Source organism: Debaryomyces fabryi (assembly GCF_001447935.2).
Source record: "Debaryomyces fabryi strain CBS 789 chromosome Unknown contig00161, whole genome shotgun sequence".
Taxonomy (NCBI): domain Eukaryota; kingdom Fungi; phylum Ascomycota; class Pichiomycetes; order Serinales; family Debaryomycetaceae; genus Debaryomyces; species Debaryomyces fabryi.
In genome coordinates this window covers 1-22101 of record NW_015385587.1, presented here as the reverse complement: position 1 = coordinate 22101, position 22101 = coordinate 1, and the positions used below count along the sequence as shown (strand labels likewise).

The 22101-nt window shown below is 33.4% G+C and overlaps 6 protein-coding genes across 6 annotated transcripts; 3 read left to right on the top strand and 3 right to left on the bottom strand.

Annotated features, from left to right (window-relative positions):
* Positions 1-1197: 1197 nt before the first annotated feature.
* AC631_05014 (uncharacterized protein) lies at positions 1198-2841 on the top strand (the record flags this gene model as incomplete). The annotated part of the gene is made up of 1 exon (XM_015613843.1): positions 1198-2841. The coding sequence occupies one exon, from the start codon at positions 1198-1200 to the stop codon at positions 2839-2841; it is 1644 nt and encodes a 547-aa protein (XP_015465334.1).
* A 1124-nt stretch (positions 2842-3965) lies between these two features.
* Positions 3966-5324, bottom strand: AC631_05013 (uncharacterized protein; the record flags this gene model as incomplete). Its single annotated transcript, XM_015613842.1, has 1 exon — positions 3966-5324. One exon carries the CDS (start codon positions 5322-5324, stop codon positions 3966-3968), a length of 1359 nt encoding a protein of 452 aa, XP_015465333.1.
* Positions 5325-8462: 3138 nt separating this feature from the next.
* Positions 8463-10751, top strand: AC631_05012 (uncharacterized protein; the record flags this gene model as incomplete). The annotated part of the gene is made up of 1 exon (XM_015613841.1): positions 8463-10751. The coding sequence occupies one exon, from the start codon at positions 8463-8465 to the stop codon at positions 10749-10751; it is 2289 nt and encodes a 762-aa protein (XP_015465332.1).
* A 1903-nt stretch (positions 10752-12654) lies between these two features.
* Positions 12655-13692, bottom strand: AC631_05011 (aldo/keto reductase; the record flags this gene model as incomplete). Its single annotated transcript, XM_015613840.1, has 1 exon — positions 12655-13692. One exon carries the CDS (start codon positions 13690-13692, stop codon positions 12655-12657), a length of 1038 nt encoding a protein of 345 aa, XP_015465331.1.
* A 1714-nt stretch (positions 13693-15406) lies between these two features.
* Positions 15407-16501, top strand: AC631_05010 (NAD(P)-dependent alcohol dehydrogenase; the record flags this gene model as incomplete). The annotated part of the gene is made up of 1 exon (XM_015613839.1): positions 15407-16501. The coding sequence occupies one exon, from the start codon at positions 15407-15409 to the stop codon at positions 16499-16501; it is 1095 nt and encodes a 364-aa protein (XP_015465330.1).
* Positions 16502-18209: 1708 nt separating this feature from the next.
* On the bottom strand, positions 18210-19883 carry AC631_05009 (pepsin-like aspartic protease; the record flags this gene model as incomplete). Its single annotated transcript, XM_015613838.1, has 1 exon — positions 18210-19883. The coding sequence occupies one exon, from the start codon at positions 19881-19883 to the stop codon at positions 18210-18212; it is 1674 nt and encodes a 557-aa protein (XP_015465329.1).
* Positions 19884-22101: the final 2218 nt, after the last annotated feature.

The window sequence follows — 22101 nt, the reverse complement described above, 5'->3', positions numbered from 1 at the left end:
TATAAAGTGTTAGATTGTATATTGACGCAAACATCTTGCTACATCCCTGATTATAGATTTATTAGATATATCTGGATTTTTGTACAACAAACACTTTCAAAAGAATTTTTTTTGTTAATCGGTTGATTATAATAATACGAGATGATCTACTCACAATATATAAAGCCTCGCGTCTTGATTAAAATATTTTTTAGTTCTTCAGGTCTGTATCATGTGATTTACATAAGCAATATCATAATTAAATCCCCTCCCCCACCGTTTAAATTATGTACTGTCTAGGCAAAGCTGAGCGCATTTCCGATTTTCTATCAATTGCATATCGTTTCGGATTTCGTTTATCGTTTCGTTTCTTATTTCTAGATCTAGACAATAGAAAAGGTATTCCTGGTTCTAAAACATGCCAGAAAAATGAAATGAAGGGATAATCTTAGAATTATAGTTCTCTCAGGTTACAACGTCTATTTACATTTTATTTTTAGGGAATTGTATAAAATTCTAAAAGATGAGTTGAAGAATACTTTCATTTTTCTTGGTATGCTCGGATATGTAAAATTGAGTTCTGTTTGAATAAATCGTATTCCCTATGTTTTTTTTTGTCTACTCAGAACTTACAGATATCATTTCCAATATAGTAATCACATATATCGTTTATTTAAACATTTATACTGTAGGATAAGATTTTGCAAGCAATCTGTGCTATAGTCTTAGATATTACTAATACAGGTATTGAGTGTGTGAATCTCTGGTAATGTCATCTTTCAAAGAAGAAGTACTCCTCTTGGAGAAGCATATCAATGCTAGTTTTTGAAATGAATCTAGTGACACTACGATTCCAAACTACAAGATGTATCCTTGCCTTTCTATGAATATGTATGTGGGCCCCAATTCATCAACTCTTACGAATTTGGTGGGGGTATGGGGAAGTAAATCTTAATTCTCCGCACCCGATAATAGCACTATTCTGCGGTAAAAAAAAAAGCCAATAACATGATGATCTTAAAATTAAATATTAAACTTTCCCCCATCATTAACTTGACTTCAAAAAAATAAACTATCCAACGGTTCATATTTGATAAAATGGGGTCATTAGTTGGGGAGAGAATAGATGAATGTCGTAGCTACTAGGAATGTTTATATATAAATCGTTTTTCTTAGTTCCTAACAAAGCCTAAATTTCATTAGATAGTAATCGATATTATGCATACTCATGAAGACAAAGGCAAGAATATTGCAGTACTGATTTCTGGAGATAACTATTCAGATTCCGAAAATCAGAAGGAGCTTACATTGGAAGATGTTACACCAAAATTAACAAAATGGTGGTTTCAGTACCCACATTTATTAAAGTTAAACTTGTTTTTGGGATGTGCTCTATTTGGCATGGTTACTCAAGGATATGACGGTAGTATGATGGGTAATTTGCAAACACTACCAAGTTGGACGGGATATTTTAATAGTCCAACTGGTGGTACATTGAGCACTATGACAAATGGTATTTATTTTGGGGGGCTAGCTGCAACACCATTCATGGTGGCGGCAGGTGATCGTTTCAAAAGAAAACACATGCTTATGTTTGGAATTGTTATATCAATCATTGGTGCTGGATTGCAGGCTGGTGCAATCAACTATGGTATGTTTCTCGCATCTCGTATTGTTCTAGGTCTTGGTGCTGCAGCTACCCAGATTGCAGCTGCACCTTTATTAACAGAAACGGCATTCCCTAGCCAAAGACCAGCTATGACAAGTATGTTGCAAGCGAGCTATCCTGTTGGTGCATTTTTGGCAGCCATTTTAACTTGGGGTCCATATATGTCTGATATGAAGTACAACAACTGGTCTTGGAGGTTGCCCTCATTGTTACAGGCGGTATTTCCGTTAATTCAATTAGTTTTGGTTGTATTTTGTCCAGAGTCCCCAAGATGGCTTATAGCTCACAATAAAGAAGACGAAGCATTCGAAGTGTTAACTAAATATCACGCAGGTGGAGATAGAGATAGTGAGTTCGTTAAATTTGAAATGGCTGAAATCAAAGCGGCAATTGCTAAGGAACAGTTAGGTAAAAATGTATCCTGGCTCACATGGTTTAAAACGAAAGCAAACATGCATAGATTATTTATTACAATTGCGTTGCCTTCTATTATACAATTGTGTGGTTCTTCACTTGTTTCATATTATTTTTCAATAGTTCTTGAAGATATAGGATATACTGAACCAGTTGAAAAGTTGAAAATTAATATTGGATTAACTGTCTATGGCGGTGTCTGGGGTGTTTTATCTGCGATGTATTCTGGTAATATAAGACGTAGAGTCTTGATGTTAGGAAGTCTTGGGTTAATGTGCATAACCTTTATCATTTGGGTTATATTGGCATCTGTAAATGAGAGAACCAATTTTGAAAATAAATCCTTGGGTAGGGGTATTGTTGCCATAATATACTTTTTTTTTGGATTTTATCATATGTTATCACCTATTGGAAATACATATGTCATGGAGGTGGTACCTTATACATTAAGAGGAAAGGCTGCTATTTTGTATTCATTAGCTAATCAAGCATGGGTTTTATTTAACAACTACGTTAACAATCTTGGAATGGACTCAATTTCATGGAGATACTATATTGTATTTTGTGTTTGGTTGTTTTTGCATATGGTTGTCATATACTTCCTTTTTCCTGAAACCAAGGGATTGGGCTTGGAAGAAATTGCCCAGATATTTGGGGAAGATATTTCTGATATGACAATGGAAGCTGATAATGCAATTATTGGAACCGGTGAACATGAATTAAAAAGTCAAGTAGATCATAATGAGAATATATCCCTGCAGAATCCAAATATTAAGTAGTAGATAAGTTTAGGTAGTATATATTAAATAAAATTACATTCAATTAGTTTTTAATCAGACCTTTAGTTGATTCATTTATATCACTAAAAAATACACTCATGTTGAGATATCAGATTATTCAAAATAATATTTAGATAATTTGAACTGGAATCCCTCTACGCATTAACTTCTAAAATAAAATTTGTAAAACATATTTCAGGAAATGTTACTTTCAAAGAGTTAGTGAATCTTTAATTGAAGAAGAACCTATCTAAGTTCGCACAAGTTTGCCAACCGTAGAATATAAAGCTTTTCTGCAGCCAACATTTACAAGAAAGATAACAGAAGGCCAGTAGTGAAAAACCTTGTAGTGTTCCACATTTTCTATCAAAGTATCCGGTGAAATTGAATTCCAAGCTTACCCGCTGTCATTATTATTCATTGCATTTACAAATACAATAAGTCTTTAGATGCTTTAATTTATTCTTGTCCTGAATCATCTAGGCGGCTCATAGCACACGTCTAAGCAAATATTTTGAAGTCTTAACAAAGGACCATGCTGGTGGCGACAGAGAGAGTAGTTTGTTTGAAATAGATATAAAAGCTGCAAAAAAGTGAAACTTCAAGAGTTTGTAAAACCTAATGATTCAGATTTCACAACTTCGCCACTTAGTCAAAAAGAATGAATCTCGGATGTTATGTTTTGATTAGTATATTAATGTTTTTATTACTATTTGTGAATTTATTGGCAAAAAAGTGATCTTGTAATTCTTAAATTTCTAAAATTGACGTAAAAATATTAAGAGGTAAATTCGGGTAGCTTCAAGAAAATTTGAAACTTTTAATGTCTTATTCTCAAGCTAAAAAATGGATAGATTGAAACAAAGTCATTTATTTCAAAGGTGAAAAATAGAATATATACGAACTTGATACAAACAATGGTGTTAGTGGTGTAGTCTAGCATTCTACGTAGGTCAGAAATGAGTTTAGTTATGGATAGAAAGCTTGACATACAAATTTGCAAGGTGGGGGTATATCATTCGCTTGACATCTCAAGAAGAAATTAATTTACTTCGAGATGCTTGACTAAATTATAAATACTATATAATTACTACAAACGTAGTTAGTATTTAGGATGTATATCTTCACAATACATCTTCATATGGACCTACAGGCTTTTGTAATAAAGTCAATATAGCGCCAGCAAATACTTCACCAAGGCCCGATAATCCTTCATGGGTAATGGCATTGGAAGCTGTGCTTATTTTTTTACAACCTTGGTTGGATGACTTACCATTAAGCCTGTCTTTCATCCAATTGAAGGCACCCCCAGCACCAGCAACAGCTTGAATAAGATGCTCACTCAAAAGGTCTTCATGATATTCAATATCAGCACCCCTTTCACAAAAGTCTTCATAGAGTTCATCAGTGCCTGATGCAGGAATAATTTCGTCCCCTTTACCTTGATAAAAATATAATGGAATTGTGGGAAGATACTTACTTCCGATCATAGTATTTATTTCTGTAATATTCTTCACAATGGGTAAAGTCAATAAGTATTGTTTATCACCATCAACATATTCACTTACCTGATCAAATGCATAGTATGGAAGTTCTTCAATGAGACACATTTGTTTCGCCTTCCTAAATTTATCAAGTTTGTCTTTGTATCCTATTTCGTTTATAAGATTATCCAACTCTGGGTACTCATTTGCTAACCCATTTATTGCTGCCATAACGAAACCAGTAAATGCACCACCGAAGTTCTTCTCTGCAACTTGGGAGATGTTAGCAACAATTCCACCGTAAGCAGCACCAACAATGTCGAGTTCACTTGCATATGTTGGGTGCATTTGGGCGGCCCATCCAGAAGCAAATGAACCACCTGAGTAACCCCAAAGAACAACTTTAGCATCTTCGTTAATACCTGTAATATTACCAGACCCAAGAGTGGCACGAATTGAATCGAGAACAATATGACCTGCTGATTCGCCTACCACGAAGGTAGATTTAGGACCCTGGTGGTCCGGAATAACAACATACCATCCTTCATTTAGTCCGGCTTGAGCCAAAAGTTGTTCAATTTGACTTGTTAATATAGTGTCAGCATCCGCCCCTAACTGCATAGCATACGATGGTGAACAGTCAATATTAGCAGCATCTTCTGCAGCTTGATAAGACAACAATTTGTTTGCATCAGCATTATAAGGTTCAAAAACAGTCGTCACAGCAGCTATAGGATCTCCAAAACTATCTTCTGAACGGATTAAAAATTGGTGAATCGACTTAATTTTTTCAGGAATAACAAGAACTCCAAACAGATTGTTCATTTGACGGTGTCTCAAGACATCACCAGGGGATTTTGATTCGAAACCGTCAGGGGCTGAATAAAAAGGATCTTCACTTGGTTTGATAGGCAAACTTCTTGGATTTAATGGAATTATGGGTGCACCACATACTATATTGTAAAATATTGTAAAAAGGATTATTGTTACTAACTTCATATTGTGCTATAATTGAATATTTCTAAAATAATCAATTTATGAGATTCTATCTAGCTTTTATATTGTATTCAAGTTATTCTATCGAGGTTGGAATTAATCAAATTAAAATCATTTTTGTTTATACTTTCAAATCTTCATAGCATTTCATACTGACTGAAAGAGGATATAGAGCTTCTACTTCTGGTTAATTCATCTTGTGAAAGTAAATGAAAAAACTAGGTCCATGTAATTTCGAAATGGAAACACGTATTTAATGTTTATATTTAAGAAATAATGCGAAATATATTTTCACGTGAAGCTTGTAAGTGGGGTAATGCTTTATAAACATAACAATCATCGAAATAGTAACCAATTGTTAGCTACATGTCTCCTCGTTAAATGCAAAACAGACAATAAATATATGCAATTTTGTTGTCATGAAATCGTCGACAGTTAATTGTTTATTCAGTAAATTTTTTTCCTTATGCATGCAATGGTACTTCTCACCGACAAGTTCGGGATACTCATATGCAGCACATAGCTCTGCTATCCGTCATCAATTCAAGACGGTTTATTACCTAAGAAAGTCGCTAATGAGGGTAACCCCAGATCAATAAATAGGGGACGAAATTACAGCAGCTGAATTGTCATGCCATGTATGTACTTTTCAGGGGAAGATAGTAACAGCATTACGTACGATGACCCCGCAAATAAATGAATTAGGATTGATCCATCATTATATGCTAGAGTTCAAGATGACAATAAACATAACATAAGAGTCTTTTTAGACACTCCCCTCTTTGAAATATACCCCATAATCAAAATTTACCTACGTTGGAACATATAGTATCCAATCATAATGCTTCGATTTCCACTGGATCCACGACTGTGATGCTGGCGCTAAATTATGTTACGAATGCGATGATAACCGCAGAATTTAGGAGATCGGCAGTGATGAATTCACAAATACATATTTGGCCCCTCTTGATAGTGTTGTTAAAGATTGCAATTTGAACGGTCGATTCCTATTGCCTGAGTATTATTATCCTTCTGGGGATGCTAGGCATGTGGAAGAAGATATTCAGCTGTATTTTTCTCATCAAATAGAAGATACCATAGCTAGACTTTATCGTGACATCTGTTGAATACCACCATTTTGGTCAAGCTTCAATTATACCTCCGTTGTATAAAAACCCAAACTTTAAGCCCGATATTGTTCATGTGTCTTGGGATGAGGCATTAACTCGTCAAAATCCAAATATTTGCTTTGCGATTGGAGATTATAAGACTGAAAACTATTTTTTAACTAAAGGGCTTCAAGAATTGAAATTAGCTATAACGGATTTCGTAGAGAAGTGTTTCAACTTGGGACAATTGAGATTGCATGAAAGCAAGCACATATTTGAAGATCGAGAATAGTCGCCTAGAGTTATGTGCGCATTAGTTTTAAGAAAATATCTTTATCAAGCCTTTCTCTGTGGAACAGACAGAGTGTTTATTTCAGATCATCAGTCATTTTCGGGGTTTTTCAAATATGAGATTATGGATGATGGAAAAATGAACATAGACTACTATGTCATTAATGACCCCGAGACTGTGGAATATGGCATAGCGATAGCAGGATTTTTCTACAAGGATAATACAGAGTGAAATTAGCAGGACTAATTAAAATCAGTGAGAAAACCAAAGGGCCAGATCCATTAGCGAATGTGCTTCCTCGTCTTGTAGAAGAACTCTCACCAAGTCGTAAACAGAAACGCAGTAAGATGTCTGGAAGTCAACTTCGAGAAAGATTGGTGACAGAGATATAATCAGCTACATAGTAGAAATGCAAGCGATGTCTATAACTTGTCGAAAGGCTTATTCATGTGAGAAGAGAACCTACAAAAAGCTCACTTCCAATTTTAGATTTAAAAGAATCTCTATTGAGCAGATCTTGTATATGCAAGATTTTTTATCGGAAACCATTTGCATGCATGCCTTGGGGCCATTTATAATTTTGATTTATTTGGATTAAAAAAAGCAGTTCACTAAAGTGCGATTAGAAATTATTTACTGTAAGGAATATAAATCGAAGAAATATTTTACTTTCAACTGGAAAACTTGGAGGTCCATGAGTCTTTAGTGTATTATTTCATACTCTTTGAAGATTAAGGCTTCACCATTTGTTCTTTTTCCTCCATTCTAGGCTACTTTAATCATGCGATCTATTGAGGCTGATCTTATTTAATAAGATATTGTTTTCTGTAGTGAGTGAAAAGTCCTTGTTCATTACAACAGATAGAATACTTACATTTTAGCTTCCACTTTTAGACTAATCAAGAAGTCCTCATAACTGGGGGAAAGAAACCTACATATGAAAGAAAAAAGATTGATAACCCACATTCCTGCTTTGAGGAGCTATGATCGCTTATGTCATCAATAAACTGTCTGTAAATCCCACTATATTACATGACGCTCTAGCGCATAATTGGTAATTTTCTATTAATAAAATTCGGAACTACTTGAAGAGAAATTTCGGAAAGTTCGGAATGTATGCGAAAACAGGAAGGTTATATATGTATAATCTGCATATGCATACGTTTCAATTATTAAATTGTTAGTTGGTGTATTTTGATGTCATAACATGATGCGTAGGCAAAATATATATATATTTCCCAAAAGAATTATTATGGCTCAGCTAATTTTAGCATATAGGTAAAGAAATTTTCTTGAGATCGAACTTCATATATCGGGCCGTATATCTTCCGAATGATATTTTTTTTTTGACATCAGTCCTGCACATTCGTCTCAGTGCTAACTCTCGCAAAAAAATTCAAACTTCAATTCTATCGAATTTCCATCATTCTAATTCAATGAATTGGAATTAAAATTGAAATTGGATCAGAATAAGTTTTTATATATCATGTATTTTTAAAATTGTTAATAATATCAATTTAAATCGACTAATAATTTTCTAATAAAGGATTTGGCTACACTCTTACATTCAAGTACTATTCTCAAATGCAAATTAGGAGCATTGTAATAATCAATAATAATCTTAATGCATATATAATACATATGTGAAATTTTTTTCACATAATCTGATAAAATTGATCAAACTGTTCTTTTAGTTCTCAAGTTCATAACTTTTTTAAAGGTGTTTAGATAATGATTGAGATGTCTGATAGAACAAAAATCTTAAATAGATGTGCTCTTATTGAAAAGAATTCTTTACTAGATTTGGAAGACTTTAAACTTAGTACTCATTTTAAGGAAGGTCCAAAATTTCAGGAAGAATATTCAGAACCTTCAATAAATTCTGAGTTTTTAGACATTACTGGAGATGATGTAAATGCTATTCTTATTCCAGATGATGAAAACTTACAAGCCTCTACTCTAAGAATGTGGGTTTTGGCTGTTTGTTTGAGTACTTTAATTGCTGGTATTGATTCTTTTTTTTCGATGAGATTCCCCACTGTATCGATAGGAGCAGTTGTCGCTCAAGTTATAGCTTATCCCTTGGGAAATATTTGGTACTATATTGTACCACTGGTTAATCTTCCATTACCTTTCGGTTTAGGCTTTAATTTAAACCCTGGAAGGTTCAATCAAAAAGAGCATGCATGCGTGTTCTTATTTTCTAACTTAGTTGTTAGTGCTGGATTGGTAAATAATTTAGTCGTGGAACAATTCAAGTTCTTTGATAGGAATATCGGGATTGGAAGAATGATTTTATTTAATTTGTCATGCTATTTGGTTTCTTTTGGCTTGTCAGGCTTGGCTTTGGATATATTAGTTACCCCAAGTGATCGAATTTGGCCTGGAGTTCTAAGTAATCTTGCTTTATTTAAGACATTGCACTCAAATGAAAACCCTCCTGTCCGAAGATGGAAGATGACGAGATATAAATTTTTCGTGATAATTTTTATAGGTTCGTTTTTATGGTATTGGCTTCCGGATTTATTAATGCCATTCTTGAGTACAATTGGGGCCTGGGTTAGTTGGTGTAAGCCATCGAGTGCTACTCTTTCTCAAGTTTTTGGGGTGCAAACAGGTCTTGGTTTATTCCCGTTAACTTTTGATTGGAGTCAAATTACCTCTCTCAATAACCCACTCACAACCCCTTTTTGGTCTGTGTGTTGTCTTTTTGGATCATTTGTATTTTGGATTTGGATTGTAATGCCAGGGTTATATTACCAAAATCTTTGGGAAACTGCACACTTACCAATAATGACAAATTCGATTTATGACTTAAAAGGTGAATCATATGATGCAACAAAAGTGATTGATAAAAATTGGAAGCTTGACTACAACAAATTCAAACAGTATTCGCCAGTGATATTGCCAATAGCATTTTTGATGAATATTGCTCTTGGATTAGGGGCATTTGCGGCTATGATGGTTCAATTTATCCTTAGATTCAAGTCTGAAGTTCTTATACCTTTGAAAAACAGAAATTCTCACACAGACTCACATAATAAGGAAATGTACAAGTATAAGAGATTACATTGGAGCATCTATATTTTTATCGCAGTAATTGGATTGGGTCTAGGAATTACATTTTGTGAGGGCTTTGAAGACAAGCAAATAGACGCTGGTGGATTTATGGTTTCTTTGCTTCTAGGATGTTGCCTATATATTCCTTTGGCCTTAATTGAATCAAGAGCAAACACGAGTGTTAGTATGGCGCCATTCTTCGAAATTATATCTGCTTTTTGGTATAAGGGCCAACCATTAACTTTATTATACTTCTACTGTTCTGGCTTCTCAATTTTGCAACACGCCATGCATACATCTCAAGGTGCTAAAATAGGGCATTATATGAGAGTTCCTCCCAAAGTTACTATGACGGTTTTGTTTTTCTCGGCAATTTGGAGTTCTTTAGTTAGTCCAACAGTTGCTGGGTATGTTGTCACCCACATTGACGACGTTTGTACGTCAGAAGCGACAAATAATATGACATGTAGGAAAACTAAAACTCAGTTTAATACCCATTTGGTATGGGGTCTCTTTGGGGATACATTATTTTCTTATGGAGGGCGGTATTCTTGGGTTCTTTACTTTTTCTTAGTTGGAGGATTAGTTAGTATGATTCATTTTATTCTAATTAAGTTTAGACCTAATGGTATCTGGACAAGATTTAACCCCATATTGTTCTTTGGTGGAGCTGCAAATATTCCTGCAGTTACAGGCTTCAATTTCTCTACATGGTTTGTTGTTGCAGTTATATTTAATTTCTACATCCACCGTAGATTTGTTGACTGGTGGAGAAAATACAATTTAGTCATGGGGATAGGTTTAGACTGTGGAGTTGCAATTGCTGCTATAATTATATACTTTTGTGTAGTATATACCGGAGCTTCTGAAAATATTAATTGGTGGGGAACTACAGTTGATGGAAAAGGTTGCGATTCAATTGGCTGCCCACATCTAACAGGTCCAATTTCTCCACCTTCCGAGTGGTGAATAGCCGTTGAATAAAAGGCGGAAAATAACTTGAAATTAGGCGAAATAATTCGTTTTTTGGTTTTAGAAGATCCTTTGAGTCTTATCTCAAATCATATTTAAGCAGTTGTAGGCCAATAAAATCAGGTATTTCATTACATAAAACAGAAAAACGCACAAGTTTATAAACGATTTTGGGTAACCTCTCTTTCATTGATATTGATCTAGAATTGCTTGTCTCAATAAACACATTGAGGAAGCTAGATCTGTACTATTGTATTTAAACCTCATGTCTAATATGTGTGAGGCTATTGTCTGGCATGGATATCTATTTTGTAAATGTTTTGTTTTTTGTTTTGTGAGATATCACAGAACCGAGCATGTACGATGTTAATTCGGAAATTGTTATCCGAGCGCACCCCGAAATATCCGATTATGTGATCTTATAAAGTCTGCATTTCACTAATATTTCATCATCGAATCTGAGAAAGACATAATTAGGTACATTTCATTTATTATTGTGATCAAAACATTGAAAAATGGTAGGTTCATTGGAACAGTGAAGGCCCATATTTGGTCCATTTAGATGAGTCAGCTTGAAGATTCTAGTAAAATCTGATAAGAATGTTTTCATTATTATACTGTAAATGATGGTTTGATTAGCTAGATTTGGTGGGACTTTATTAATATTGGTACTCTATTTGAAGCCAATCTGTTCTAGGAGCAATTTATTAGAGTTTTCATGACTACATATTTATTGGAGACTTAATAACAAGTTTTATTTTAGCAATAGCTTGCGTTATTGAAGCACATTTCTTGACATTTGACTCTTTTAAAATTATGTTTACATAAATTTTTTGTTTTATTTGAAAAATGGTGGATTATTTCCGTAGTCATCTATGTAAAATGTATATGGATGTATTGGTTTATCGATGGGTTTGTGTGGCATTTAGCGAGGCGTTAAAGGTTGCAAAGGATTGTGTGGTGATCATAAGCCAATAAAGTATGCGAAATTGAGATTGTTGATATAGTTGAAGTAACGACGTGCCAGTATGTGTTGCGAAAGCTCTGAAAGAGGGAAGTATAATGTAAGGTTGATATTAAGTAGTAGAAGAAGGAAATAGTACAATGAATCATTGAAATTAGCTAGGTGTGATTTATGATATATGTTGCTACTGGCTAAAACTTGCAACTTATAAAGGGGAAAGATGTCGAAAGGAGGCCCACGAGCGCATTAGTAGTATGCAATTTATGGGTGTGGATAACCCCAAAATAACTAAAGTGATATATTAGTACAAAATTGACTTTTCGTCTAATTAACATGACGTCATGATATTCAATGTCAGACAAATGCACGATTAACAACAAGCTGCGTAAATGAAATAGTAATCATCCGAATTTTATGAAAGCATCACATTTACATAATTATATAAATCGGGAAGCTCAAATCTTTTAGATGCTTGGTTTGTATCTCCTCTCTTGTTTCATTGAAAGATTCATTGCTGACTCTAAGTTTCACATTATTGATTATTGGCCTTACATTTTTTTCAACGACCCAGGTGTAATTCAGCCAGATTTGATTTGTCGACTGACTTATCTAACGAACTGGTATAAAAATGATTACCAAGGAAAATAAATTCACCACCTTAATTTCTGCATTTCTAATATCCTTATAATACTTAACATTGATGTCTAGAAATACAGGAAACAATTATATATGTAATAATTATAATTGTTAGTTTTCACTAGTTATAACATTTCAAGATTTGAAATTAAATTTCTGCATTTATTACACGATGATCAGATAAAAAGTAATTACTGGAAGGAAAATTTAAGAGGCACTTCTTGGAATCACAAATATAAAGTACTAAATAATTATGTTTCGGCGTATAATGAATAAAATAATAACGAACTAACTTTAGGTTTAGTATTCAGCTTTTGCCTCATATGGTTCTTCTAACAGAGCAATTTCGCTCTCACTCAACTCGAAACTTAACGCATTTGTGAAGTCATCTACTCTTTCAATAGAATTAACCCCTACTATCGGGTTAGCACCTTTACTTAGGATCCATCTGGTAGCTACTGTAGCCATACTTACATTGTATTTTTCTGCTATTTCTTGGACTCTGTTTACAATCTTTTTATCTGCATCTGTTGGCTTATCCAATCCCTTTTTAGAATATATTGGGTCGGTTGTCAGTCTTTTAGTTCCTTCTGAAGCTAATGGGCGAGCAAGAAGACCACTAGCAATTGGTGAGTAGGGAATTATACCGACTTTTCCAAATTCATTTTCATTACAGAAAGGAATCATTTCACGCTCCTCCTCACGGTATACAAGATTATAATAATTCTGCATACTAATAAATTTTGTCCAGCCATTTTTCACAGCAATGAATTGCAATTGGGCAAATTCAAATGCTTTCATTGAAGAAGCTCCTAAATATCTTACATCACCACCTTCAACTACATCGTGTAATGCTTTCATAATCTCTTCTTTAGGAGTAGTACGATCCATCCGGTGAATCTGTAGGACATCAATATAAGTTCCCAAATTTTTAACAGAATGTTCAACAGCATTAAATATATGTTTCCTTGATAAACCTTGAGAGTTTACATAATTAATCTCAGGATAATCCTCAGTTCCATATTTGAACATGCTAAACTCAGGATCATTATAGTCCATAGGGCAATAAACCTTCGTCATTATTACAATTCTTTCTCTTGGTATGTTGTACTTCTTGATAAATTTACCTAAAAGGATTTCCGACTTACCATTAGAATATACATCAGCCGTATCAAAAGTTCTTAATCCATTATCATAGCATTTTTTTAAAATTTTCATAACCGAGTCTTCCTCAGTTATACCCCAATTATGAAAATTTCCAAAAGTCATGCAACCGATGATAATAGGGGAAATAGCTAACCCCGAGGAACCCAATTTATGATATTCAACTTTTCTCATATTTTTTCTCTAATTACGTATCTGCTATTACTTTTCAGTGTTAGTCTGTCTGAATATTTCCTACTTATATATGATTTCCCTTTCGGAGATACTGGAATTATCGCAATTCGGAGATCTAGTTGAATTCCGATAATTCTAATTGTGGGTTGCGAGCCCAATGACTGATGCACCCCGCAATACAATACACATTTGGAATAAAGAGAATGAATTGTGAAAATATTGAAGCTGTTGCTAAGATGGATCATGTACATAAAATGGCGGAAGCTGTCATATTATCATAGATAATATCAAAGCATAATCATAAAACGAAGACTAAATAAATTTCTACCATCAAGAACTATCTGGATAACAATTTCTTCGTTTGATCTTTCATCAAGTATAAGCAGTAACGAACTTTAGTTCAATGAAAAATTATTGTAATTTCAAATATCAGTGTGTGGAGTACCATGAAAGATTTTTCTGTTAGTGACTGACTTTGGGAAAGTCTATTATTCATGTTGCATATAAAATGTAAATTAGGAATAGATGTTCAAATACTGCAATAGCAGAAGAATCAAATACTTCATGTTGAGACAAAGTCATGAGAGATTAAAATTCCCTACAGGTCTAAGGTTTGCATTAGATATTATGAGTATGCATCATCCATTGTATCCGAACTTTGTGTGTTGTCATTTTTTGGAAATTTCCTATCTAAATTTACATCCCTCTTTGATGGAGGTTGTTTTTTACCCTTTAAATCATGATACGTGATCTATATTAGAAGATCCTCAATTTAAACCCTCATTTGATCCTCATTTGACTCAATAACAAAATGAGTTTCTTCAATCAATAATAAGTCTTCTTTATCTTTTTCTTTCAAATTTAAAAGCCTATTTTGAATATATCTGGGATTTCTGAGTACTATCTTAGAAAGACAAGCAACATTATTAAACTGTTATGTTTCATTTGTATTATTGTAGCAAAGTTATATCTTCGTTGAAATAAAGTAGGATGAAGAACAACTTTGCAACATTTTAAATTACTTTCTAATGCGTATAGCTACCTTTTCACACTGGCAATATCACTATAAAAAGAAAACTATAATAATTATCGCATCTAGGCATTCTTTTTCTATCTTAAAATTTTTTGGCCTAATGAAAAGGAAGTACTGTTCATAAATAATCTTATTACTTATTTTTAAGCAATCTGGTTAAACTACGTGTTTCATTTAGCAGAGAAAATACTCGATAATAACCCTTGCAAAGCCAGACAGTTATTTCTCGATACGACTTGCTAAGTATTCGAGTTTTTCAGAAATCCAATTCGTCATATAATATAGTTTTTTAGTTTAATAATCCTAAATATTTCTTGCAATCAATTATTATTCCAAGAAACATAGTTAGTTTTGTATTATAAGTAAGTGCATTTAACAATACGAAAGACTGGATGTTGCAGCAAAATTGAGGTTCATATGGATAACGAACGTGCATTTAATCTGAGTGCGGGTATAACGGAAATACTGGAAATACTGGAATTTGAGAATTTGAGAATTTGAATCGGAAAAATGGTACGTGAAAATTAGAGGCGAGCTAATCAGATATGTTATTAATACAGAACAAAATTAGTAAGCATAATCAAGTATTTAAATGTCCAGTTCGTTCAATCAAAGAGTAGAGAGAATTAGAAGTAAAACAAACTAAAAGTAAAAAAGCTAGAATTAGATTCAATACTCACTATGACAGTTCCAAGTACATTTAAAGGATTCGCGTATAATGAAAAAAAATGGAATGAATTGCGCAAAGTTGAATTTCAACCTAAAAAAGTAAATCCAGAAGACGTTGTTCTCAAGATCGAAGCTTGTGGCTTATGCGGATCAGATATTCACACCTTAAAAGGTGATTGGGGTGAAGTTTCCAGAAAAGACTTAGTTGTTGGTCATGAAATTGTTGGAAAAGTCGTTCAAGTTGGTAATAATGTTAGAAATGTTAAGGTAGGCCAAATTGGGGGAATTGGTGCCCAATGCAATTCATGTCTCCACTGTGATAGATGCCTGAACGACTACGAGAACTATTGTACAGAGATGGTTCCAACTTATAACAAGGCAGATCCACTGTCTAATGATTATATTACTCAGGGTGGTTATGCTAATTATGCAATTTGCAATGAGCATTATGTATTTCCAATTCCAAAAGAAATTTCTCCAAGCGAAGCAGCGCCCTTGTTATGTGGCGGTCTTACTGTTTTTGCTCCCCTCACCCGTAGTTTAGGTTACAATATGACAGGAAAAAAAGTTGGCATTGTCGGTATTGGTGGTCTAGGACATATGGCAATCATTTTTGCTCAGGCTCTTGGTGCTGAAGTAACTGCTATTTCAAGATCATCAGCTAAGAAGCAGGATGCCATTAAAATGGGAGCAAAATCTTTTATTGCTACTAGTGAAGATGAAAACTGGACTAACGAACATGCTGATAAATTCGATTTGGTATTGAATTGTGCTGCTAATTACAGTTCTCTTGATTTTAACAGTTTGGCTCTGATAATTAAATTCAAAGGTGAATTGATTATTGTTGGTGCACCTTCTTTGGAAGAAGGTCTTGAAATCCTGGCTTTTCCACTTATTTTAAAAAAAATCACTATTCTGGGATCTGTTGTTGGAAGTAGAAAAGATGCTCTTAAAATGATGGAACTTGTCGATAAGCATAAATTAAAGCCATGGGTCGAAGAAATCCCTATCAACGCTGAAAATATTGCATCATCCTTGGAAAGATGTGATAGATCTAATGTTAAATACAGGTTTGTTTTCACTGGTTTTGATAAGGAGTTTCAATAATTGTATTTATTTACTCAAATTCTGATTATTCAAAATTTTTTATATAGTCACTTTTATGCTATAATTTTTAATTATGGGATCGTCTGGTGTTTTTCCGACTACGGTGATAACCATTGAGATTTATAGGAATAAAACAATTCGATTTTCGTTTATTTTAGAATTACATAGTCAACGAACGTTACTATCTCCAACACAAGTTGATCACCCCGATTTTCCCATAGATAAGTGACCCCCCTTCCCCCTTCCAGTTGGAATGTTGAAATATTTGTTAGCAAAACTTAAAGGGCAGGAACATAGAAAAAGACAAATTTCAAAAAAAGAATATTATGTAAAGCTCTAGTAAGGCACAGTTTTCTTCAAATGATAATTTATGCATACTAGCTCAATCGGAGATTTATTAATTCAATAAGCCTCGCTCATTTGTTTTTGTTTGCTGAGCTTTAAATAAACTATTTTCAAATCTTCTTTTACTTGTCATTCGTAGCTATTTAATACCACTACAGATGAATTTCAAAGTTGAGAATCAAAGTGTATGAATAATATCAAGGTTTTCATCTCACCATTATCTGTTGCATTTTTTCTATCGATCCCACTAATTCAATTTATAAAGTTGAAAACTTTAGAGAGTTTGATTCAATGCCTAACATCTCAGATTAAAATTCGCATAAAAAAATGGTAACTCTTACATTTTTTATATTACCCGAAAACATATTGGCCACATATATGATGTAAATGAACTATACAGCCGTATCTGATAATACCTATAAACAGTATGTCTGTTAAATCGATAAATGGCCTGTGTGGCCAGGGGTATCCAGCTATCTTTTAAAGGAAACGAAACTGAAAATATCGGACTTCGTGAAGCACTCCAGGAAATTAAATTAAAGATGGACTTCAGCTTTAGGCAACTACATACACAACAAAATAGTTTAAGTGAAACATCTAGAACTGTCATAAATTGGAGCAACACTGGTAGTGTATGCATAAATGGCTTACAATATAAATAACATACAAAGGAATTTACCAACTATGCGATTTGATTATTTACTTCAAAAGGGTATGAGTCGCTTTTTGAAAATCATTTTGTTTAATATGAGTAGGCTAAAAGGTTATGCTAACTACAAGAAATGGCATAAACTTTTCATGAACAAGCAAAAGCTATGCATTATTACTTTGAATTCTATTTCAAATATGATTTTCAATCCATTCCTAGTATTCAATGCTTGTCCGATATATGGCAAGAGCTTTTTAAGGACTTTGGTATTACTTCATTCAAACAGTTTTTACTTATGAATTCCCTGCTTTTCACTTAACTTGAAGATCATACCGTTACTCTCTCAGATAAGCTTCCTAATCGTTGCACATACTATTAATGATATCCTTCCCTTTCCTGGTTCTTATTCTCATTTTGTTTGTATATAATTTCATAGATACCGACCGTTATACACTTGTTAAATATAACCCAATTTTTAAAGTATTATTTGGCACAGATTAAGATACCAATAAAGGCATTATGCTTCAGGATGCGTCGCTTCATTAGTCTACAAAGCATCTTTTCTAATAATCTCAAAACCTTCTTGATATAGAACTCTTTCCTGAATATTAGAAAAAATTAGTTATCTAAGAATTTTTTTCACGTTGGTTAATGAGTGAAACGACAAGATCGTAGAACTTTACAGCATATAAAATTTGACATATATTTAATCTATTAAAATAAAGTCACCGGTATCAAAAAAACTAATCCAATAAATAATCCATATATCTTAGCTTTTGAAAAACGGTTCGTTGATGCACTGGAACTTCTTCCGCCAGAATTAGATTCACTACCAAGGGTTCCAGTTGGACCTCCAGAATCGTCTACTGAGCTAGGGAGAGATGTGGATGAGTATCCCGGAGCCCGGACAGCATAAGGAACAGTCGAGGAAATTACTGAAATACTTTCCTCTGTTGTATATCTGGCTTGTGCCATAGAAATCTCCAAATCATCTAAATCGAAAACAAGGTAGGCACTTCTTAACACATTATCTCCAAATAATATGTAATCAGAACCTGATTGTTCTAAAATACTCAAAAAGCATTGGTTATTGCTATATCTTTGTATCAAACTTTTTAGAGGTACATTTATTGTAACTCCACTAAAGTTAATAATGAAGGAATAAGAATCATCAATACAGTCAATTATATAAGCCCCCAAAGATGACGAAAATCTCCCATTTACGGCTTCTCCGAGTGATCTTAAAAGAGAGGTAGGGAAGTAAGAAAATGTAGATCCCGTATCCAAAACAGCTGTGTAATCATGGGAAGTTATTTCGATTTCATTATTTGAATCATTCAAGGAAATTCCATTTACAATAACCTCTATTCTAATAGGCTCTGAATAGCCATAGTTTCTTGCTGAGTTTACAATCTGCACTGTCTGTAAGTCACCAGAGTACTTAGCAGAATCAACTGCCCCAAACAAGAGTGTTCCAACTCTTGAGTCTTCATCACCTAAATAAATTGAATAAGCTGCTTTATTAATAGCTCCTTGATTTCTTAATTTCAAAGGTAAATTTTCGTATTGATAATTACCTCCAAACTGGCTGGAGTATGTAGTTTCTAACCCAGGAAGCCCTATGCCTAATATCCCTATATCTGAGGTTGTGTCATTTGAAACTGCAAATGATAAGTCCCTTACCGTTACATTGCCAAAACTAACATTGTCGGTACCCCAAAATCCGCGCGCATAAGTTCCATCAGCATAACTAATTGAGAACCGACTGGCTGACTGATTTCGATAAAAGGAATCGGAATCTAAAAAATTGAATGAACCATACCTCGTACATTCATTATCTGACGACTTGGTGTTTTCCATAAGGTTATGTATATTGTAATTACTTCCAGAAATGGAAACTTCGCTTGAGTTTGAGATAACACTCCATACAGGTTTAAGATTTGTCTCTGAACCTTCGGAAAAAGTGGTTTTGTTACTTTTTGAGATTTTTTCCACATCTTTGCGACTTCCCTTAACATAGGCTTTGTTTTCATCACGCACTTGTTCCGATGATCTACTATCTATTTGTATATCTCTCTTTGATGACGAAGATCTTTCACAATTTAAATCATGTGCCATTATCCATAAATCAGAAGAACCTGTATCAACCAAAACCCCTATCTCTTCTTCATTAGATCCTACCTCAATGTTAGCTAAATAGAATGTCTGTCTATTTCCTAATTCTATTTCTGCAGAATCTCTTTTAGTGAAATACGATCTTTCCTCAAATGATAGATCTCTTTTATCATCTCCCGTTAAAACCTTAAAATCTATTTTAAATGTATTTACATTCTCTCCAAGAACTATGGAACAAATTGTGAAAAGCCCCAACAAATAATAAGCTTTCATTATGTATTTTTCATACTTATTGAGAAGTGGTAGGAAACAATTCAGGTTTTTATCTATATATATATAGTGTAGAGAATAGTCCATGACAAAACTTTTAACATATACTTATCTTTTGCACTGCCGAAGTAATATTCCAGGCGAAGCCTTCTATATGCTTCAAACTATTCTTAAACCCTTTGCTTTAATCCAAGTATTGTATTACTACATCAATTTTTTAATCTAATGACCATTTTTAAGATTTTCTTGGCTTCAATGGCTCTAAGCTTTTCTTTTGGTAACCGATTAGTTATCCAGTTTAGCATTAAGCATTTGTTTTATTTAGTACTAAGAATTTTATATGTATGTTTAAAGAAAATGTGTAATAGTATAATGCTATGGTAACAAATTTGTAATCTCTATATGTATAGATGAATGCATTTCTAAAATTAACTGAAGTTACATACCCGGATGATCTCGGAAATAATGGAAATAATGGAAATAATGGAAATGGAGTGGATATTTACGCATTAACAGTTAGCACAACCACTTGAAGCTCCCAATGGCGATAGACATCCGGAAGTATCACAAATAATTCATTTGATATATTAATGCCCCATTTACATGCTTTGGTAAGATTAGGCGTCACCAAGGAGTTAAAATGATTGTGATAGTGAATCAGTGCATATTTTTTCTCGAGCAATATCCGCATGCGGAAAGTTGCAGCATGCTAGATACAGAATGTAATCGATTCTCCATTACATTAAAAAAGTGACTTATATCTGTTTCCACCTCTCTTCTATAAGCTTTAAAACACGACTAATATTAAAGTAATACAACTTCTATTCTCACAATATATTTTACTCCTATTTAAGATTGCCAGTGGTAATATTGAATTGTTTTCATTTTGTGCCATATTACTTTTGAATCAGTCTTTACAAATCATCTTCTACGACTCACTGAAAAACAAAAAGATAGACTTTCATTCATAAACATATCCGAGAATATCCCTACGAGATTAATCAGGGGATACTGAAGACGAGCAAAAAATATATTAAGGGCAAATAGGAGACATGATAAAAAGTCTCCTCTGAGAGAAGTCAACATCTAAATTTAGACTCAGAATTTAGAAAACAGACACAAGACTTTAAATTTGAAATCTAGTATCTATCCATGTCCCAGTTGCAATTATCCATATTATGTTACCTGTGTAATTTTCTAAATATGATAGTCGTGGTATCTAATTACAGTAAGCATTTTAAAATATTGGTATATTGTTTGAAAACACATATCATTGAGTATGTACAAACGAGCTTGAAAATTTAGAAACTCATTATTCTAATATTCCAATACAATGTTTTGAAGATTATCTACTTCTGATTTCCTTCATTTAAAATCCAAATACAATAGTATTTTATTCACATATCGTCTTCTATCAGAACTTTTCGTTACAATATTGCTACAATTAACAACCTTCAACGTTCTTAGGGTATATCAATGGTACATATCACATCAATTAAAAGTATCATAGAGCTCATTGAGAAATATTATAGCAATGTAACATTATCACGTACAATTTTAGGAATAGAAAGTACTTCGAAATATAGCAAACTTTATGTTTACCCTTATAATTATTCAAAAACTTCAACATATTTACTTTTGTATTAGCCAAATTATTCGCAACAGAAAATATAAACCATTAATCATGGTTTGACCGCACATTACAAAGCAACGTACAAGAGAATTAGTGGCTTAGATTAGTAGCTGCCTACACTAGTGAGAGGAGAGAGGGTGTTTCTTTTTAATGCATAATAGTATAGGAAAATAGGCTGTAAATTAATTGATTGAACTATATGTCATTAGAATGAAACATATATAGCCTGAGAAGTAACACGCCAAGATTTCTAATATTTCCGGTAAGTCCCGTATATCCGGAATATCCTCCGGTATTCAAGCATATCTAGATTCTATTTTTTGTTTTTTGTTATTTGCTTTGATATCTATCTTCTCCTTTACATTAGTCCATAGTATAGTCATATACAGCAATACTCAATAATCGATTCTTTTTTTAAAACTAAAAGTATCAATTTTTGTGAAGCCGAATCCTTTTTTAAAAGGAGTTCACATTTAATTATGTAATGAAAATATCAAAATTACATAAGCAAACGCAAGGAAGGGTAACCTCATTGAAAGATTTAGGGGATAACAATAACACCATATTCATATCTATAACATAATACTG